The 18,122-nt window shown below is 61.1% G+C and overlaps 1 protein-coding gene across 1 annotated transcript in view; it reads right to left on the bottom strand.

Moving 5' to 3' along the window:
• Window positions 1-2,297: 2,297 nt before the first annotated feature.
• Window positions 2,298-18,122, bottom strand: part of NTSR1 (neurotensin receptor 1) — a 37,189-nt gene continuing 21,364 nt past the window's right edge. The window contains exons 2-4 of the mRNA XM_006209724.4: window positions 5,392-5,593; window positions 3,673-3,763; window positions 2,298-2,547 (exon numbers count right to left, since the gene is read on the bottom strand). Of these exons, the coding sequence (XP_006209786.2) occupies window positions 2,298-2,547; window positions 3,673-3,763; window positions 5,392-5,593 (543 nt within the window). The remainder of the gene's footprint in view (window positions 2,548-3,672; window positions 3,764-5,391; window positions 5,594-18,122) is intronic.

Raw genomic sequence — 18,122 nt, 5'->3', positions numbered from 1 at the left:
CACGGGACCCCGTGGCTCAGGAGGGGCCTGCCCCTGCACAAGTGGCTTCTTAAAGCTCTGGGTGGGGGCAGGACCCGAGCTGGGGGACCCGGTCCCCGGCCCCCAGCCTTTGAGAGATGGGCCCAGAGCCAAGATGTTTTCGGTGAAAGAGCCCAGCGCAGGGCCGTCTGCGCGCCAGTGAACGTCTGATGAGGAATGAGTGAGTGCTGGCCCCCTCAGGGGGCAGGTCGCGGGGTCCACAGTCTCCTTTACTCCTTTCCTGAGAGGCAGGGGTTGTCCCTGTCGCTGCAGGACGTGTGATGCGGCGGGGCCAGCGCATACCGTGGGGGTTTGCCATCACTGTTGACCGGTCACGTGGGCACTGGGCTCTGAGACCACGTGCACGGCACACAGAGCCGGCCTCTGAGGTTGAAAGGAGATGTGGCCAGAACTGGGGCAGACACGGGTCCCCTCCTGTGCCGTGAAGTGGGCACAGCAAAGGGGACTCGGGGCTCAGCTGCAGGCCCCACCCACTTGCCCCCCACGGCGCCTGGGGCTGTGGGCACCTCATCCCGCGTCCGCTCCGCTCCCACCTCAGGGAACCGTCCCCTCCGTCCACTCCAGGCTGGGGCCTCCGGGGCCGTCACATCCAGTCGTGGCTGGGTGGGTGGGAAGAGCGCGCCCACGCCCAGGGCTCAGGGGACTCGCTGGGTCTGAAGGGGGCCCGAGGCCCAGGGATGTCGGGGCGGCCTGGGGACCTGTTCACAGAACCCAGGCCCTCCTCTTGGAGGCTGATGCCCGGGCCTGGACTTGATCTTTGCTGAACTCAGATGCCCACTTGCCGGGCCGGGCTGGGGGCTGCAATGACCTTGGGCCTGTCTGCTGGGCTCCCCCCGGCGACAGTGGCCACTGAGTCATGGGAGGGCTGCCTGGCCTGGGGACCAGCTGGTGGCCCTGTTCTTGGTGAATAGCTCGGAGGAGGATTTTGTGGGGCTCAAGTCATACATTGATTCACAGCAGAGTGTCCAGATCCGAAGTGACACTGGACAATGCAGCCTCCAACTCGCCGTGCTTGTGGGTGGGGAGGCTGAGTCCTGGCTGACCCTGACTCTGATCCCAAGTCAGGGCTGACCCCGTGGGTTGTCTGCCTGTCCAACCGTCTGCCTGCTCCCAGGCCCAGGGAAAACCTGCTTCAAAGGGCCTGCGTGTCACTCTCAGGGCCTTTCTGCCACTCGAGGTCCCAGCTGGTCCAGGGCAGCTTCCCTGGGATCCGCTTTCCCCTGGCGCAGGGCACCTTCCTGGGGCCAGGCCATTCTGTCTGGAGACTGGCTCCCAGACACCAAGGAGGTGCCTGTGCTGCTGGGCACCCGAAGCTGGGGCTGGGCCTGCCTGGTGGCCGTGACAGACAGGTCTGGGCCTCAGCCTGGCTGCTGGCCAGCGGGCTGCCTGTACCCATGGCTCCTCCTCCTCACCTGCGGCCCAGTCCCCAGGGCTGGCATCTCTTGGAGCCCAGCTGAGACTCCCCTCTGCCTTGGGACGAACACCCGGAGGCAGCTCGGAGCCAGGCTGCAGGAGCTCAGCTTGACAGCGGCTGTGAGAGGGCACGGGGACGTCCCTGTCATGGCCTGGGCCACTGGGACTGCACTGACCCGGCCTTGATTCTGCAGAGCCGGGATGGAGGGGCTTGAGGCCGAGCTGCCCTGCGGTGTCCCTGCAGAGCCTCGCGTCCTCTGACCACAGGCGAGACGGGGAGGGCTGGGTCGGGGTAATACCAGGCTGGCCCCTTCATTGTCCTCTTGAGATGTCAAAGCCTTCTGGGACTCGTCCTCGGAGAGGTGTGGGGACAGGTGCCTGCGGCGTGTGGGGCTGACTCGCTTCTGAGCTGAGGAGGTGCAATGGGGGTCTTCTCTGCGGCACCAGGACAGTGGTGGTCCTGCCGGCAGGGCTCCTTCCAGCGCCAGCTCTCGGGGTCACCGCCCTCCCCACGCCGGCCTGGCTGCCGGGGAGCCTGGCCCCAACTGCTCCTTTCTTTCTCTCCCGACATCCATTAGTCCGAGAACAAAGAAGCCTGCCTTCCACCCAACACTAATTTCTCTTCATTCAAGGCCCTTTTTGGATCTGGATCAACCTCTCTCTGGCTTTCAAAGAAGAGAGGAGGCGGGGGAGAGGGAACGGGAGAGAGGAGGTGTGGAGAAGAAGCGGGGGCCCCTGGAGTGCGGGCCCCCCCCCAGCAGCAGCGCCCACTTGGGCCACCCCCCTGCTGAGTCAGGGGCGGAGGCTGAGTGGCAGCCCCTCCCGCCCGTCCCAGCCCTGCCGCCCTAGTACAGCGCTTCCCGGGTGACGTTGCTGGAGAAGGTGTGGTTGCTGGACACGCTGTTAGCCTTCCTCGAGAAGGTCGGCCTCTTCCTCCTGCGCCCCCACAGGGGACAGAGGCAGGCCAGGGTGGACAGGAAGGTCTGGCGGAAGCTGGCGGAGACGAGGTTGTAGAGGATGGGGTTGATGGTGGAGCTGACGTAGAAGAGGGCGTTGGTCAGCATGTAGAAGTAGTGGTAGAAGTCGTAGAGGAACCTGTGGCCGGGAGAGGGTGCTCAGAACCCGCTGGGGCCGCGGGGCCGCGGGGCCTGCGAGCGGCAGCCCCTGGCTGATGGCGGCTGCAGGCATGGGGGTGTGGGGCAATAATGCAAAAGCACTGGTACATTTTCTGATGTGGGGGTATTTCCTAATAAATTCCAGGGTTCTGGCTTCTCTTGAGGAGCTGGAAGTCCTGACCACACTCCCGCCTGGCACCAGTCAGCTGAGCTGCTGAGCCGAGTTGCAGCCGCCTCCTGGGGCAGGGTGGGCCTCTCCACTTTGCTGCAGTCTCCACCTCTCGCTGCAGCCCGCCTGGCCTGCCCTTCCTTGTGCAGAGTCCCAGCCAGGGCTGCAGGGCTAGGCTGGAGCCTGCCCTCAACTGAATAGCCAGGGCAGGAACCCAGTCCAAACCTCCCAGCAGCTGTGCACCTCATCCCCGGCTTGCTTGCCTCCACCCACAGGGACCTCACTCCCTCACCAGGCAGCTCCCTTCACCACCAGGCTGCCCTGAGTTTCTGAAATCCTTCATTTTAACTTGTGCTCCACACCCTGTAACTTCTCTTCCTTCCCAGACTTGCTCTCCCCAGGGGCTCCCCATCACTTGGAAGAACCCATGACCCTTGGATCTGGCAGCCTTGCTGTGCAGAAGAGCTCACACAGTGGGATCCAGAAAGGCTGCCGTCTCAGGGAGGCCCCACTGGCCAGGCCGGCCTCGCTGGTGTCCACGTGTCATATGGCCTCACCGGCACACGTCACAGCATGGGCGTGATGCTCTTGGAGCCTGGGGGTCCTCTGAGCAGCTCCTCCAGGCTGAGGGTGGCCTGGGAGCCCTGGCAGGCACCGTCCCTTCTCCCACACAGCAGAGCCATCCTTGCCTTGTCACTCTCCAGGCGCCCCAAGCCTGTCTCATTCGGGGACTGTCTTACCATCTGCTTCTGTTCTCTGGCAGCAGCTTCCTTGAGAGTCTGTGTCTCCACCGCCTTCTGCCCCCAGCCCAGTCACAGTCCCACCTGGGGGCCCACTGGGGGACACCTGACCCGCGGCTGAGCCGCTCCTCCCAGCGTCCCCCCTGCACCCTCCTGCTCTGGGGGGCACGCCCCGCCCCAGCCTCCCGGTACTCACGGGGTCCACTGCTCGTCCGAGATGTAGCAGAACATAAGGCGCCGCACGTGGTAAGGCAGCCAGCAGACCACGAAGGCGATGACCACGGCACCTGCGACACAGACACGGGCCTCAGGGAGGTGGACGGACACGTCCCGTGTCCATGGGTTGAAAGACTTAATCCTGTTAGGATGACAAGGCTGCCCAAAGCGATCTACGGATTCAATGCAATATCGATTGAAATGCTGATGACATCTTGGGCAGAAGTAGGAGAATTCACTTGGAATCTCAAGGGACCCTGAACAGCCAAAACATCTTGAGAAAGAAGAACAAAGCTGGAGGAATCACACCTCCCGACTTCAAACCTACCACAAAGCTACAGTCATCAAAACAGTGCGGTGCTGGCATCAGGACAGACATGCAGACCAACAGCCTAGAACAGAGGACCTGGAATGACTCCCTGACACATATGGTCAGATGACCTCCTGCAGGACACCAAGGCCATTCACTGGGGAAGGCTGTCTTTTCAACAAATGTGCTAGGAAAACCGGACACTGACAAGCAAAAGAATGGAGCTGGACCCTTACCTCACACCATGTGCAAAAATGAACTCAAAATGGATCGAAGATCCAGACATAATAGCTAAGCATATGAAACACTCAGAAGAAAACACAGCACAAAATTTTCACAATATTTAATTTGAAAGTGACTTCTTAGTGCACCAAACGTACAGATGAAAGAACAAGTAAATAATCTGGGCTGCACGAAAATGAGAACCCGCGTATTAAAGGACACAGTTAACAGACTGAAAAGGCAGCACATTCGCATCACATCTCAGACAAGGGGTTAGCATCCTGGGTTGGCAGTGCGCTAAACGCAGCAACAAAAAGCAACAGCCCTGTTCAAAAGTGGGCAATGAGCAGTCGTTTCTCTGAAGATCTGCGAATGGCCTAAAAGCCCCTGAAAAGGTGCTCGGCGTGGCTGATCACCAGGGAAAGGCCAGTCAAAGCTGCAGCAGGATACCGCCTCGCACACAGTAGGAAGGCAACCGCCAAGAGAACAAAAGCAGAACAGAAAACAGCAATTTGGGGGAAGGCATGGAAACACTGGAACACTTGTGCACTGTTGGTGGGAATGTAAAATGGTGCAGCCACTTCAGAAAACTGTGTGGCTGTTTAAAAATATTTTTTAATTCAAAAAGTCAAAAATGGAATTAGCATATGATTCAGCAACTCTACCCCCGGGCAAATGCCCCCAAAGAACGGAAAGCCGGAGCGCAGACGGGCTCCAGCGCCTCAGCACAGCAGCTCCTGGCACAGAGGCCACACGGTGGACGCAGCCCAGGCGTCCACCGGCGGATGATGGAGAAACAAAACGCGGCCCCTCCCTACCGTGGAATGCTATTCAGTCTTGAAAAGGAAGGGCATCCTGACACCTGCGACCGCATGGATGAGACTTGAGGACGTTGTTACTCACGTGAATAAACAGTCAGAAACAGCACAAATACCGTGGGATTCCGCCTACAGTCGGCACTGAGCGTTGTCAAATTCGTAGGCTCAGGAAGTAGAACGATGGTTACCAGGGGCTGGCGGTGGGGAGGGGACTCGCGGTCTAGTGGCCTTGGCCCCGACATGCTCCACTACCCGGATCTCTAAGCCTCCCTGGTTTGTTGGTGGGGAGCTCACTGCGTTGCCGGCCCCTGGCCACCACCCACCCCTGTGGGGCCCAGCTGTTACGTACGTAAGACCTGGACGCCGTGCCGCAGGGCCTGGGCCCTGCCGGGCTCGATGGACATGCTGAAGTTGCTGTGCTGGTCCCCAGCCGTGCACACCCGGCCCTGCTCGGCCGCCTGGCGGACCATCACAGTCAGCTTGTTGGCGATGATGGTGTTCAAGATGGAGATGACCACCATGGGGAAGATGAAGGACATGAAGGTGTTGATCTGCAGAGGGACGGGGAAGGGCGCATCGGACACTTGCCAGCGGGGGTCGAGGGCCTGGAGTGTGGGTGGCGTTTGGCCCGCCCATCACCCGACCGACTCTCTGCCTGCTCTCCCACCCTAGCTCTGAGGAGGTTCGCAGACTCTCCGCCACCTTGGGGAGCCCCTGGGTGCGGGGTCCAGCCTGTAGATGGGGTGGAGAGAGACCTTGAGGCGTCCTGGCTGCAGTGAAGGGCTGGGGCTCCATGTTCCCAGGTCTGGATGTGGATGTGGCTCCACCTGACTGCTCTCCAGGACCGCCAGGCCGGGCCAGCATCCCTCACCCCGCACGCGGACAGTTAGGAGTCAAAGGGAAGCCCCTTTCCCCGCCCCACCTCACGGCACAGCCTCTCAGAGCGTTGAAAAGTGCTTCCCTTTGGCACCTCTAGCTGGGGCAGCAGTCTGCCTCCAGGGAAGCTGAGTCTCGGGGCACTGTGGGGCCTGCCAAAGTCACTGGCTCAGAGATGGCTGGACCTGGACTTGAGCCAGAGCCTGGTCCTTTGTGCTCAGCCTGAGCGGCCACGGCCTCCTCCAGCTGGCGCCGCGGCTCAGGACAGGCCGTGTGATAACAGCCTCGCGGCGTCTGCTGGGCACGCGGGTCCTCACCGCGTATTCCGAGGCCTGTGCTTTCAGGCGCTCACAGCCTGAGGCTTCCTGCCGCGGCCCGGAGCTTCTCTGTCCCTGCCGCGCTGCCCTTGACACTCTCTGAACTTCAGACTGGAGGAGGCTTTAGGCTGCTCCTGGGCAGACACCTGCGCTGGCCTGGCCTGGCAGCTGCGGTTCCTTACAAGGTCTCAGGTGCTGCCCTGGGGGCTCCCTGGGCCCTACGCTGACTCCTCGCGATGCCTCCTCCCCCGGGCTTGCCTGCAGCCCTGAGAGCAGAGCTGCGGGTCCTGCGCGGAGGCCCCCTCGATGGTACAGCTGTGATGGTCTCACCAGGGTGAGGACAGTCCAGCTGGGTCCTGCTAATACGGGCAGCGGCCATGGAGGACAAGGCAGCCAAGAAGGGCCGGAGGTTCTGGCAGGTGGGTGGGTTTGCTCCCCGGACCCCCTGAGGTCAGGTGTCTGTCCAGCAGCTCACACCCGCTCTCTCTGGGGTGCTGGCCGAGGCCTCCGCAGATCCTGCCCGCCCTGTGGCGCTCCAGAGCCCGCTTGGGAGGACGCCAGGCCTCCGGGAGAGAGCGGCTGGGGTTGCCGGCAGCTCCCTTTGAAAAAGACTCCGCTGAACTAGAGGACAAACACTCCGGAGATGGGCCGCCGGGCCCTCGAGTGGGGCCTTTTCCACAGCTGGGACCCTACTGGGTCCCGGGAGCATCTCTGCCAGGCACCCTTCTCTCCTGTGTCTACAGGTCCAGAGACGGGGGCCCACCCCACCTTCCTCGGTTTCTCCACTCCCCGCTTGGAGTCCACCTTCCGAGGGACACTGAGGGGCTGGCGCGGCCGAGGGGCAGCTCTGGGCCAGGGGCTGGGCAGGGGTGCAGGGGACGCCGGGCCCCGGCCCAGGAGACAAACTGATTCCTTGTGAGTCACCACTGCTGGATATAATTTAAACAGAACGAGTGTCTCCAACACAGACTTTAAATGTCAAAACATTTGAAATACCATACTTCGCCGTGCACGGGCAGCAAAACAGCCACCTCTGGGGGCCGTGAGCAGTGGACCAGGCTGGCAGGTTGTGGGGTCCGGTCTGAGGCCCCCAGTGGCTCCTCCAGTTAGAAGTCCAGGCCCGGGATCCTGTGGTCCCAGAGCAGGGAGACGGCCCCCCGAAGAGGCTCGGGCCAGCACTGGCTTCCAGAGTGGGGGTGACTTCCCTTGGTCACCCTGTGCCTTCTGGCCTGGAGACGAGGAGTGAATCTGGACTGTAGGGGTGCCAGGGGCCCACCCCTCTCCTGGGGTCCGCCTTCTCTCGCCAAGGCTCACAGCTCGGAGGAGGGAGCCTGTGCCCTCTTTCCGCTCTCTGCCCCCTGCTTCTGGGAACAGGGGAGGAGCCCACCCCTGCACAAAGTCCCCAGGAGACACGGCAAGTGTCGTCGCAGGAGAGACAGAAGGGTTAGGAGGGCAGCCACGGCCCTCCTGGGACATAGACACGTGGACACGGACTAGCTGTGCTGCCTCTGTGCGTCTGCTCCAGTTACAGGTGAGAACACTTGTGAACAGACAGGCTGACTCTAAAATTCAAGTGGAAAAAAACAATCTAAGACTAGCCAGGAAACTTCTGGAAAGGAAGGGTGACAGGTCAGTAGGGGACGGGGTGGCATCGGCCTTACCAGCTACCAGAAAGACGTTAATGAGAACAGTTTGGCACGAAGAAATCAGAGGAGCAGGAGAGAGGCCAGAAATCGCTCCCGATGAGGCAAACGCGGAACGTGGTAGGGGTGGCGTCTGAGCCAGCGGGAGAAGGTGGGCGACGGCCGGCACAGCCCGGGGCCTGGACACTCAGGACCTGCTGTCTCTGTGCGCCCAGCACCCACCGCCCCTTCCCAGGACCTCCCTTGCGCTTCCCCGGGACTGTCCGCCCCCTTGCAGACCTGGCCAATGAGCACATTCCAAAAGGCCCAAGTGGGCTCTCATTGGACAAATGCCGGCCACGTGTTCAACCCTGCACCAATCATGTTTGTCGTGTGAGGGTCAGCCCCAGGAAAGAGAACCACCTTTGGAAGGGGGGAGGGTGCCGCTGAGCTGGAAAACTGTTTCCGTGTCCATTAGTGCCATTTTCCCAAGGGCCTGCTTAATAATGGAGCCAGCACAGCCTAAAGGACAGCTCCCTGATGACATCATTCGAGCTCCTGGATCCAGCTATGCCTGCAGCCATCACTCCTAGACTTGAAGTTTTTCTTGAGCAAAATAAATATTCCTTTATTCCCCTTAAGACAATCTGAGTGAGTTCCTGGAACTTTTACCCCTAACTCACAGAGATCTCACACTAAAAAAATGGAGCAAAGATGAAAACATAGAAATAAAAGCTCTAAGACTGCTAGAAGAAATCATAGAACTTTTGCTTTTCACTATGTATGTTGGAATTTAAAAGATGAAGTGGCTTAGGCATTGCTGTAAATGTTTGCTATAAAACTAATTGATGGAAAAAAATAAATTCTTTCTATCCTGGGAGGAATTCCTGTCCCTCCTTGCCCTCCAAACATACCTGTAACTATGACCCTGGGCCCTCCTGTCTCATTCACTCAGACTGTAGGATGTCGAGGGCAGGGACCCGGCCCTGGGCCCCAGGTTGCCCAGGGGGACACAGATCCCAGAGCTGGAGCCTCGAGAATCCAGGTCCTGGCATTGGGCAGATACAGATCTCACCTCAGAGCCCATCTTTCTGTCCCTGAGACAGTGGCCAGGCATGCTCCATCTCTGTCTGGACTGACCACTCGGCAAGGTCTGACCGTACCAGGCAGCCTGCCTGGGGGAGGATAGGTCTTCTGAGGGCCAGGTGACATGTTTAGATGCCTCCCTGCCTCCCTCCCACTCCCTGACCTGAGCTGAAAACTTCTGAGATGGGTAGGACCACCAGGAAGTTCCAGGATGCCTGGGGTTGGGGAACCTGGGGGTGAGGGTGTCTGTGGGTTGAGGAACCTGGGGCTTTTAGCGCCTGGGGGCTGGGGACTTTGGCTTCACACAGACGGGAGCCCTGGCCTGTCTGCTGACCAGCTGTGCCCTCAGGCAGTTCCAGAGGGGCCTGTCGGCCTCAGCGTTCTCATCACTAACAGGGGGACGATGATGGTGCTGACAGAAGGGTTCATGCCCGCTGGCACACAGGATCAGTACTTCGGCCTGGGAGCTGGGGTGGTGCTCTGAGGGCACTGCCAGTGGCCAGTCCTGCTGGAGACTCAGGGCCTGGTCTCTGCCCTCCAGTATTTGTAATGTTTCGAAGGAGAGAAAGTGAAATGATTGAACAACAAAAAGAGTGGACAGGGACACAGGTGTGCCTGGGAGGGAGGGCTGGCCTCGACTGTGTCTGCAGACAGGTGCGGGTGCCAGTGGGATGCACACAGCTGGCCCAGCCCCGGCCCGCAGCCGGGGGTGGGGGTCCTCATGCCTGGATAACGCTCTGCCGCCTCCTTCCTTCACGGCTGTCGTCCCATCTACCCTTCCTCTGAGGAGCGATCGCTTGTTTTGTACTGGCCTGTCTCTCTAATTGATCCCATTGTGTTTAAGAGAAGAGACGGCCCCCGGGCTCGCTGAGCATCTCGGCTCAACAATCAGCCCCCGGTGAGTGGGAAGGTGCAAAATATCAAAACACCGCTCAGGGTGTTCGCAAAACCCAGAGGCTTATACAGTAGCTCCAGAGGCTTCCGGGGGCGGGGGTAGCGGAGAGGAGGGGCTTCCTGTCCAAACTCTCCCCTGTGGAGCCACTGGGACAACCCCGCTGGCCAGGCCCCCCAGAAGACCACCAACCCCAGCCAGGCCCAGGCCTTAGGGGCCACCTCCCTCTAACCCCCAGCTGAAAAGCCCCCTCCCTCCTGGCCACTACTGGTGACAGAGCAGCAATGTGAGTCACTCCAGAGCCCCTGAGTGTCACCGTCACTCTTTGCAGACTTGCTCAAAAAGCAGAACTCCAGTAACGGCTCTGACACTCACCCCTCGGGCTGGTTTATAAGTTACGACGCATCCACACATGGAGAATGACCGAAAGGCAGGCCAAGGTCATGGTCTAGTGAAAAGAACAAGCAGAGAGCAGCTGGCAGGTCCGTGAAGCAAGGAGACAGCTCTATGCCCAGGGTGGCCCTCTGAAGAGAAGCCTAGCTGAGGCCGGCACAGGCCGACTCAGGGAGAGGCTGGGGGGCTGGGAGGCTACTGGCGCGTCCTCCTGAAGCCAGAGCACCTGGATGGAACACATGTGCGTCCTCTGACAAGTGCCCAAGTCCCTGCCCCCACGGTTACAGGAGGGCCACGTGCCCCACCCTGCCGCCCTGGGACCAGAGCTCAGTGCATCCACCCTCGTTTCAGAGGTGGAACACCAGGGCTGGGAGGCAGGAAAGGCCCTTCAAGGTGACAGGTCCCAGAATTCCCCAGGGCTGACATCGTCCGGAGGACCCTCTGTCCTCCAGCACCCCCATCTCATGAGAACCTCAACCCTCTGGATGCTGCTGGGGTCTAGCATTCAAAGCTCGGCCACCCAGCAGGGTACACATGGTCCAGGGCGGACAGGCACCTGGGAAAGAGGACAGACCAGCGTCGAGGGCCCCGGGGGCTGTGGGTCAGCCCTGACTGCAGACCCGAGCATGTGCGGAGAAGCCCACCCAGCGTGTGCCTCCGGGAGGGGCCCCAAACTTCCCCCAGAACTGCCTGCATTTCTGAGGCACCTCGTGAGTCACCTTAGCGCCTGCAAGGTCACCACGGGGAGGGGGCTCCATGGACTGTGTGCAGCTGGGGGCCCAGCCTGCTGCCCTGGGACACAGTCTCCGCTCCTCACAACGCAGCCCATCCCACCATTAGGTGGCGTTAGTGCTGGGTCTTGGCTCAATACGGAAAAGGGCATTTTAAGTCCCCCTAACTTCCACTCTCTAGTTGACGCAACTTTAGCTGACTCTTGGCAGAGCACGTTCTGCGGGCAGCGCTCTGCACTCGTCACCTCATGGAATCCCTGCGTCAGATCTATGACGTAGTGGCTGTTCTCGCTCTACAGGGGGAAAAGTCCAGATCCGGTCTGACCACAGCCCGGCACCCGCTTCCCATGTCGTGAGGCCGCTCTGCGAGCAGACAGCAGACGAGTGGGGCACCCGCTGACCGTGGGCGAGAGCAGGGGGACCTTGTCCTCACCGGTGAAGCTTCGGTGGGTGCGTGCCCCACCCACAGCTTCCCAGAGGGGACACTTTGGGTGACTGCAAATTCATGAGAACGACTTCTAATCCAAAGGCCACGACTCCTTGGTGATCTCCCAAGACCGAACGTCTGTCCATCTCGCTCTCCTTCTTTTGATCTCCCTTCTGCCCCCCCTGTCCCCGAGCTCCTCTTCTGGCTTGGAATTTCTGGGAGAGGACGGACCAGGGACTTTCAGGGTGGAGAGAAGCCGCGAGCCCCAGGGCGCCTGGAGTTCAGCACCACGGACAGTATCCGGCGAAGGGAAGGGCTGCCCCGATGGGGAGAGGGCCTGGGCTCGGGAAGAACGGGGGTTGGGGAGTGGGGTGGGGACCCCCCCAGCCAGGTGGGGGCAGGGGCCATCATGAATACTCCATTCTTCCCCAGACCCCTCTTGTCCTCTGATGAGGGGCAGGTGAGCAGCTTGTAGCCTCAGCAGGAGGACCCTGCCCACAGCCCCACTGCCTGTGCAGCCAGCAGCCCTGTACGCGGGAGCCTCTTCCCTGCTGGAGCCACAGAGGCCGCAGTCTGAGCATGAACTTGGTGAAACAGAAGCCCCCCCCCCCCAGTCCCCGCAGCCACATCCTGTCTGCTCCCGGCTCTGCTGCAGCCCTGGCACCAGCCAGGCTGCTGGGAGACCCTCAATTGGATTAGGGAAATGGCCTTCCCAACGTGCCTGCCCCTCCACCTGTGCTGGGGTTGCCGTCCTCCTCGAGGGACAGGATGCGACCCCTCCCCTCGGCAGCACACAGGGCAAGTGCGGGGGGCCTGACCTCGGCATGAGCTGGAGGTGGAGGGCTAGTTAACTGCCCTGGGCACGGCAACTGGGGTGGTGAGTCATGTTTCAGGCGTGCCAGCCCCTCTCAGAACTGCACTGAAGCCATCTGTGCGGCACAGAAGCCTCAGGGTATGGGCTGAAGGCCTGTTTGCCGTGTTTCCAAGTATCTTCTGGCTAAAAAGCCCATGAGAACTTTCAAATCAGTGGGACATCTGCTCAGTCACAATAAATGGGGTTTTAAAAACCCTTGGCAAGGACAGGCACAGGATGGGGGCGGAAGTCCGATCCCGGGCGTGGGCCCCACCTCTGGCCCCGTAGAATTGGGGCAGGAAGCCCCCTGAGTGGTCACCTAGCGTGGAGACCACAGCCCGCAGGTGATGCCCCCAGTTCTCACCCCAACTGCCCCTCACATGGCGACAGTGGCTGCCTTCTTGCTTGTGGCCAAGCCTGCCTTGCAGGGCAGCTTCGGGTTGGTAGGAACTGGCCACTGCTTATCCCACTGTCCAAACCTGAGCCCGTGTGGTCAGGTCGCCGACTCCTGTTTCTGTTTTTCTAACATGTAGGTGCTGATTTGAGTCAGGATTAAAACTGGTGCCGACTCACCACAGGGTTCTGGAGGCTCTGCCTGTGCCCCGGAATTCAAGCCATCAAAGAATGTTCTCTGCTCTGTGCCAGGTAAACCTGGGGACCTGGTCTTAATCAAGGGCCCCAGGGCCGCGGATTGGGTGTGGATTTCCAGGGAACTGTGCGAATCCCTGCCGTACCCCAGAGTGAGACTTGCAAGACTGGACCCCACATGCTTTGGGATCGAGAGGTCTAAGCCAGTGTTGATTGCGATTCAGAAAGTGCTTGGAAAAGAACTGTGCCCCCGGCCACAGCTTGAAGTCCGGGGGCCTGTCCCGCACCTCCAGGGGCGGCAGGGGGCAGCCCCATCGCATGTTCCTGTCACCCCTGGAAGATGAATCTCCAGCCCCACAATTTTCAGCGTTTTCTTGCCATGTCGTGTGGGCAGCTAAGCAAATATCCTGTTCCCTGCCGATTTCAAATGGCCGTCCATTGGCAGGTGGTCCCCGTGCTCCTGAGGACCTCTGGCTCTGGACACAGACTTAGAGCTCCTTGCCTGCTTTAGGCGAATCTGATTACGGCTGGCCCAGAGCCAAGCGGCCGGTGAGAGGGAAGGGGGCTGGGAGCGGCCACCCTTGTGCCCCAGGCCCCCAAGCAGGATGGGACTCATTCCGCTCGGCCAGCGTTTGGCTCTAGTTTCTTCCCAGGCTGACCAGCCCCTGTGTTTGGAGGGGACCCTGTGCTCTAGGCTGAGCCTGGGAAGTGACACTTGGTGCTCCTCCGGCTGGGCCTCCTGGGGCTTCCGCCCAGAATGGCTGTGCTTATGGGCAAGTGTGCCTTAGAGAGAGGGCGGGTCCTGCACGACCGCCCCCGCTCAGCCCCCGCCAGTGAGGGGGGCCAGGCTGCCCTTCTCCCTCAGACAAAGTCAATCAGTAAAGAGGGCACGCTGGTGGCTGCCCCGCGTCTCCCAAACCCACTCCCCAGTGACCGGATCTATTCAAGACCATCCGTCCCCTGTCCCGAGACCGCGGGCCTCAGCGCGGCCAGCGGCGCTCCCCTCCGCTCTTGTCCGGCCGCGCAGGGGCCTCTGCAGGAGACGGCGGTCTGCACGTGTTATGAACGGCACGGGGTCTGCGAGGCTTGCCGTTCTCCACACACGCGTGAGAGGCGGGCCATGTGGGCTGACCTCTGTTTCTAGAACTGGAGAGAAGAGCAGAGCAGCCCGGGCTGGGGTCTTGCCACGTGACCAGGGTGTGTCCTCGCCTCATGCTGGGCCTGTCTCCTGCCTACAGCGCGGGGGTGGGCTGGGCCACCTTGAAGGCCCCGACCCCCGGGGCCTCGCGAGGCCGAGGCAGACGTGCTCCTGGCCCCCAGCCCGGTTCCGCCCTGCCTGCTCCCCCACCGGAGGGCCCTGGGCGCCTGGCGCGCTGTGACAGCCTGAGCTGAGGGCCAGAGGGGGCTGACGGGCCCGGGGAGGCCTCGCTGTCTTGAGAGCCAGGACGGCGGCTCCACTCAAGGCTCACTAGCCCTTCCTGTCCTGCGGGAACTTGGGGGCAGCCCAGGCAATTCCAGAAATGAGGCTGCGCTGCGCAGGCCTCCTGTGACTCAGGCCCTGGAGACAGGCCCAGGGCAGCCGGCTTCCTCCCCGCACAGCCGGGGAGCCTCAGACTTGAGCACGGACAGGCTCTGCGTCCCTTCTGGAATGTTCCTGCACTTACTGGCTGCACCTTCCCTTCTGCTTATCCCCACTGCCACTGGCCCACCAGCCTCCACGCTCCATCCGCTGCCTGCACCAGGCACCGACCCTCCTCGCCTAAACTTCATAAGCATTTACCGAGCACCTGCTGTGTGCAGGGCTCCCTGCACAGGCACTGAGCTGAGTGTACAGGACAGGTGCGCCAACGCGGCACCGAGGTGAGCGCGAGGTGCAGCCTGTGGGGGAAGGGGGCCGTTTCCTGGAGGAGGGGCCTCTATGTGGAGACCTGAGGGCTGAGGGGCACCCACGGGCCTGAGAAGGGAGGGGAGCCCGGGCAGGTTCAGATCACAGGGCAGGCAGTTTCCTCCTGGTCTTGGAAGCGGGGCAGGGGTGAAGCAGGAAGGGTTGCACATTTGCATTTAGGGAGAGCTCTGCTGGCGCAGTGGGCAGGCCCTGGGGGCAGGGGGACCAGGGAAGCCCCAGGCCCAGGGGAGACGTGAAGCAGCCTGTACTAGGATGGTGCCTGCGGGGATGGACATGTGGAGGGTTGGGAGGGCCTGGGGGGGCCTGGGAATAGGAGGATGTGGGGGCGAGGGCAGGCAGAAGGCGGCGAGGGTGACACCTAGAGGAGGTGCCCCGGACCCTCGGCTGTGCGGGCGGCTCCTGGCCGCGGCGCGGCTCCTGTCCCTGGGAGCCCCATGTGGCTGTCTTTGCTGCTAATGACCCCCTGGGTCAGAGGGTCCTCCTTGTGTCTTTCCTCCAACAACTGAGGCTCTTTTCGCTGGAAATGTCCTGCGCAGAGAGGCTTTCCTGAGTCATTGGACAAGTCCATCTGCCTGGGGTCACCAGCACCCTGATTTCCACCGGAGCCACCGTGAGTTGCCAGCCCCTCCCCACCCACAATGACTCCCTGTGGAGCACGTATGGGGCATCCCTGAAATGGGGCTTTTCCCCTGCAGCAGAATCACAGGGTGAACTCAGGTGGGGGCATCTCCGGGCTGCCCTCCCAGCCAAATGCAGACCTGTGGGGAGTTGCTGCGGGGGTGGGCGGGAACTCGGGGCCCCCATTCCCCCTTGAGGTGGGTGCGTGAGTCCCCGCAAACTGGGGTCACCTGTCAGCTCTGGCCACGCTGGAGGCCAGTCCTTTCTTCCTGTGGTGCTAACATGTGTCTCCCACCGTCAGCCTGGGCGCTAATCACTGCGTCTGGACGGTCCCAGGTGTGTGATGATGTGACTTCACTGACCGAGGCTCATTCAGCCTAACTCTGTCCCCTCCTCCCGTCAATACCCTCTCTCTGCGGCGAGAAGAGTCTTCTGACGGCTTTGCAGTGGGCGCTTGCAGGCACACGGGCCTCGGCCGCCCTGTGTGGGCCCGGTCCCTGCGTGGCCGAGCCGGCACCGAGCCAGCGGGCGGGTCCGCTGCTGGGAAACAAGCCGCACCTAAACTTCCGTGCGCTTAAAATATTATGTTCACACTTGCTTGCTTCAAACGCACATGCTTGCTCTGTTTTAATGCTTTACGCAGGAAATGACCTACAGCACGGACCACGCTAAAGACAATCTGTGGAGAGCTGCCCTGAGACTGACCATCAGGGCACGAGGGAGGGCACATGATGCACGGTCCTGGAAAGCCGGGTCATCCATTGACAGAACATTGTTCTGGTGTGAAAGCACGCGGTTTGACCCAGAGGAGATGTTTGCTATCGCGCGGTGTCCCGGAGGCAGTAACACGATGCGCTCATAAATCTTACATACCCGGGGAGGGCGACAGTTCCTGGAGGGGATCGGCTTGGATTTAACCAACCCCTTCGCAAGCAGAGCTCAGTGCTTGCCGCAGGGAACATCTAAAGCCCCCCGCCCCAAGCTTTTCTGAGCCGTATACTCCTAATAAACATGATGCCGACCAGGCTTCCGGCGCTCTCGATCCACGAGCTCTCGAGTCCCCTGGCCCCATCTTTGCTCTTTACTTTGTCTCTTTGTTTCTTAAGCCTCGCGTCTCCTGTCCTCAGACACGGTCCCGAGCCGCGCTGGACGCAGCCGTCCGCCGCTCGCAGGCTCCAGTGGTTGGTGGTGTCTCGGTCGGTGCCGGGAGGTCTCTGGTTCTTCTGGCCCGTCTGCCGTCCTCCCCGCAAACTCAGCAACAAGGAGACAAGTTCTCAGCAACGCAGAGGCTCCAGGGTGAGGCCCACAGCGCTGCCGCGGACTGAGCGGGGATGGAGCTTTCCTGTGATGGGAAAAGCAGCTTCCAGGTCACCCCTTGGGCCGGGAGACATCTGATCGATGTGGCCGCTTTCCCCTGAGACCGCGCTAGGCTCTGGCCCCTTGTGCCTGCTCTGTCCCTGGCTCAGCTACCACCGGCCACCACATGCCACTAAGTGGCATGCTTGCCCTCGGACAGAACCGTGATGACCCGCAGTCACCAGGACCTCCCAGGGGCTGAGCCTGTCTAATCAGCATGGAGAGCCCCGGAGCTGTGCGGCGTAATCTGAGGGCCGAGGTGCTAACCCCAGACATCCCAGATTGCGGTGCAACTCCTTCCAGAACTCTCCTGAACAAGACTTGGCTGCTCCTCTCAAAAAGCGGTGGGGCCTGCCCCCCCCCCCCCACCGCCCGGGCTGGCTCTGACCGGTGAAACGCAGTGGAAGAGTCGATGTGTGCCTCCCAGGCCAGGCCCCAGCCCTGCTGCCCTCACTCTCGGATGTGGCTGCCCCAACGTGAGGAAACCTTGATTAGCCTGGAGAGAGAGGCCCAGCCCCACCCTCCACACAGGTGAATGAGGCCATCTCAGACCCATCCAGGACCGGTGAAGCCACAGGATGACCAAAGCCACATGAGTGACTCCAGCTGAGACTGGCTGAGCCAGCCCAAGTTGCAATCCAATGGATCACGAGCAAATAAATAGCTGTTGTTTTAAGCCAGTTAGTTTGGGGCTGTTCTGTTATGTGGCAGAGTCTAGCTGATACACTGTCTTATGGAGCACTGTATTTTTTAATTTAACTGCCCCACTACTACATTTTCTTTTTGGAGGGGAACACCTCTTGCTTAAATAAAATACACCCCCCCACTGCAAGCACTGACAAGAAGCCCTGAGGGGGCAGGAGGGCACAGTGGGGGTGGCGGGGAGGGGTGGTCTGTGTGGCTGGCTGGGCTATCCTGCCCCTGCAACTTGGGGACTGCTTTTCTTCACCTCTTATAGACTCTGGTTCTAGGGGCAGTTTGCTGTGGCTGGCTGTGGGGGGGGGACTGGTGTCATAAAGGCAGCTGGGCACCACTTTGGTGGCCCACCCCCCCCTCCAGACGGCAGAGCAGGGTACGGAGCACGGGGAGGGGCCGGGCGGTGTTATTTCTTACTTCCTGTAAAGAGAGTCCCATCAGAGAGTCTGACCTGTGAGTCTAACTCCTTGAAGAACCAGCAGCGTGCGGTTGCACCTGAAAAGAGAAGAGCTGCTCTGCGCCGCTGGCTCAGACTCAGGCGGGTGTGACGTCAAACGCAAGTGGGCCCTGGGCAGCCGAGCCCAGGTGCCGGCGGGGCCTGGCGTCCTTCACGGGGCCTGCGGCTTGACGTGTCCGGGGGCCCTCCCTCGAGCCCCCAGACGTCGGCCGTGCTGCGGCTGGCTTACTGTGCGCGTGTGTTTGTGTGTCTCTGTGTGCGT

This window comes from Vicugna pacos, chromosome 19 (genome assembly GCF_048564905.1).
Source record: "Vicugna pacos chromosome 19, VicPac4, whole genome shotgun sequence".
Classification (NCBI taxonomy): Eukaryota; Metazoa; Chordata; class Mammalia; order Artiodactyla; family Camelidae; genus Vicugna; species Vicugna pacos.
The sequence above is the reverse complement of the archived record's forward strand: the minus strand, read 5'-3'. Positions and strand labels throughout refer to the sequence as shown.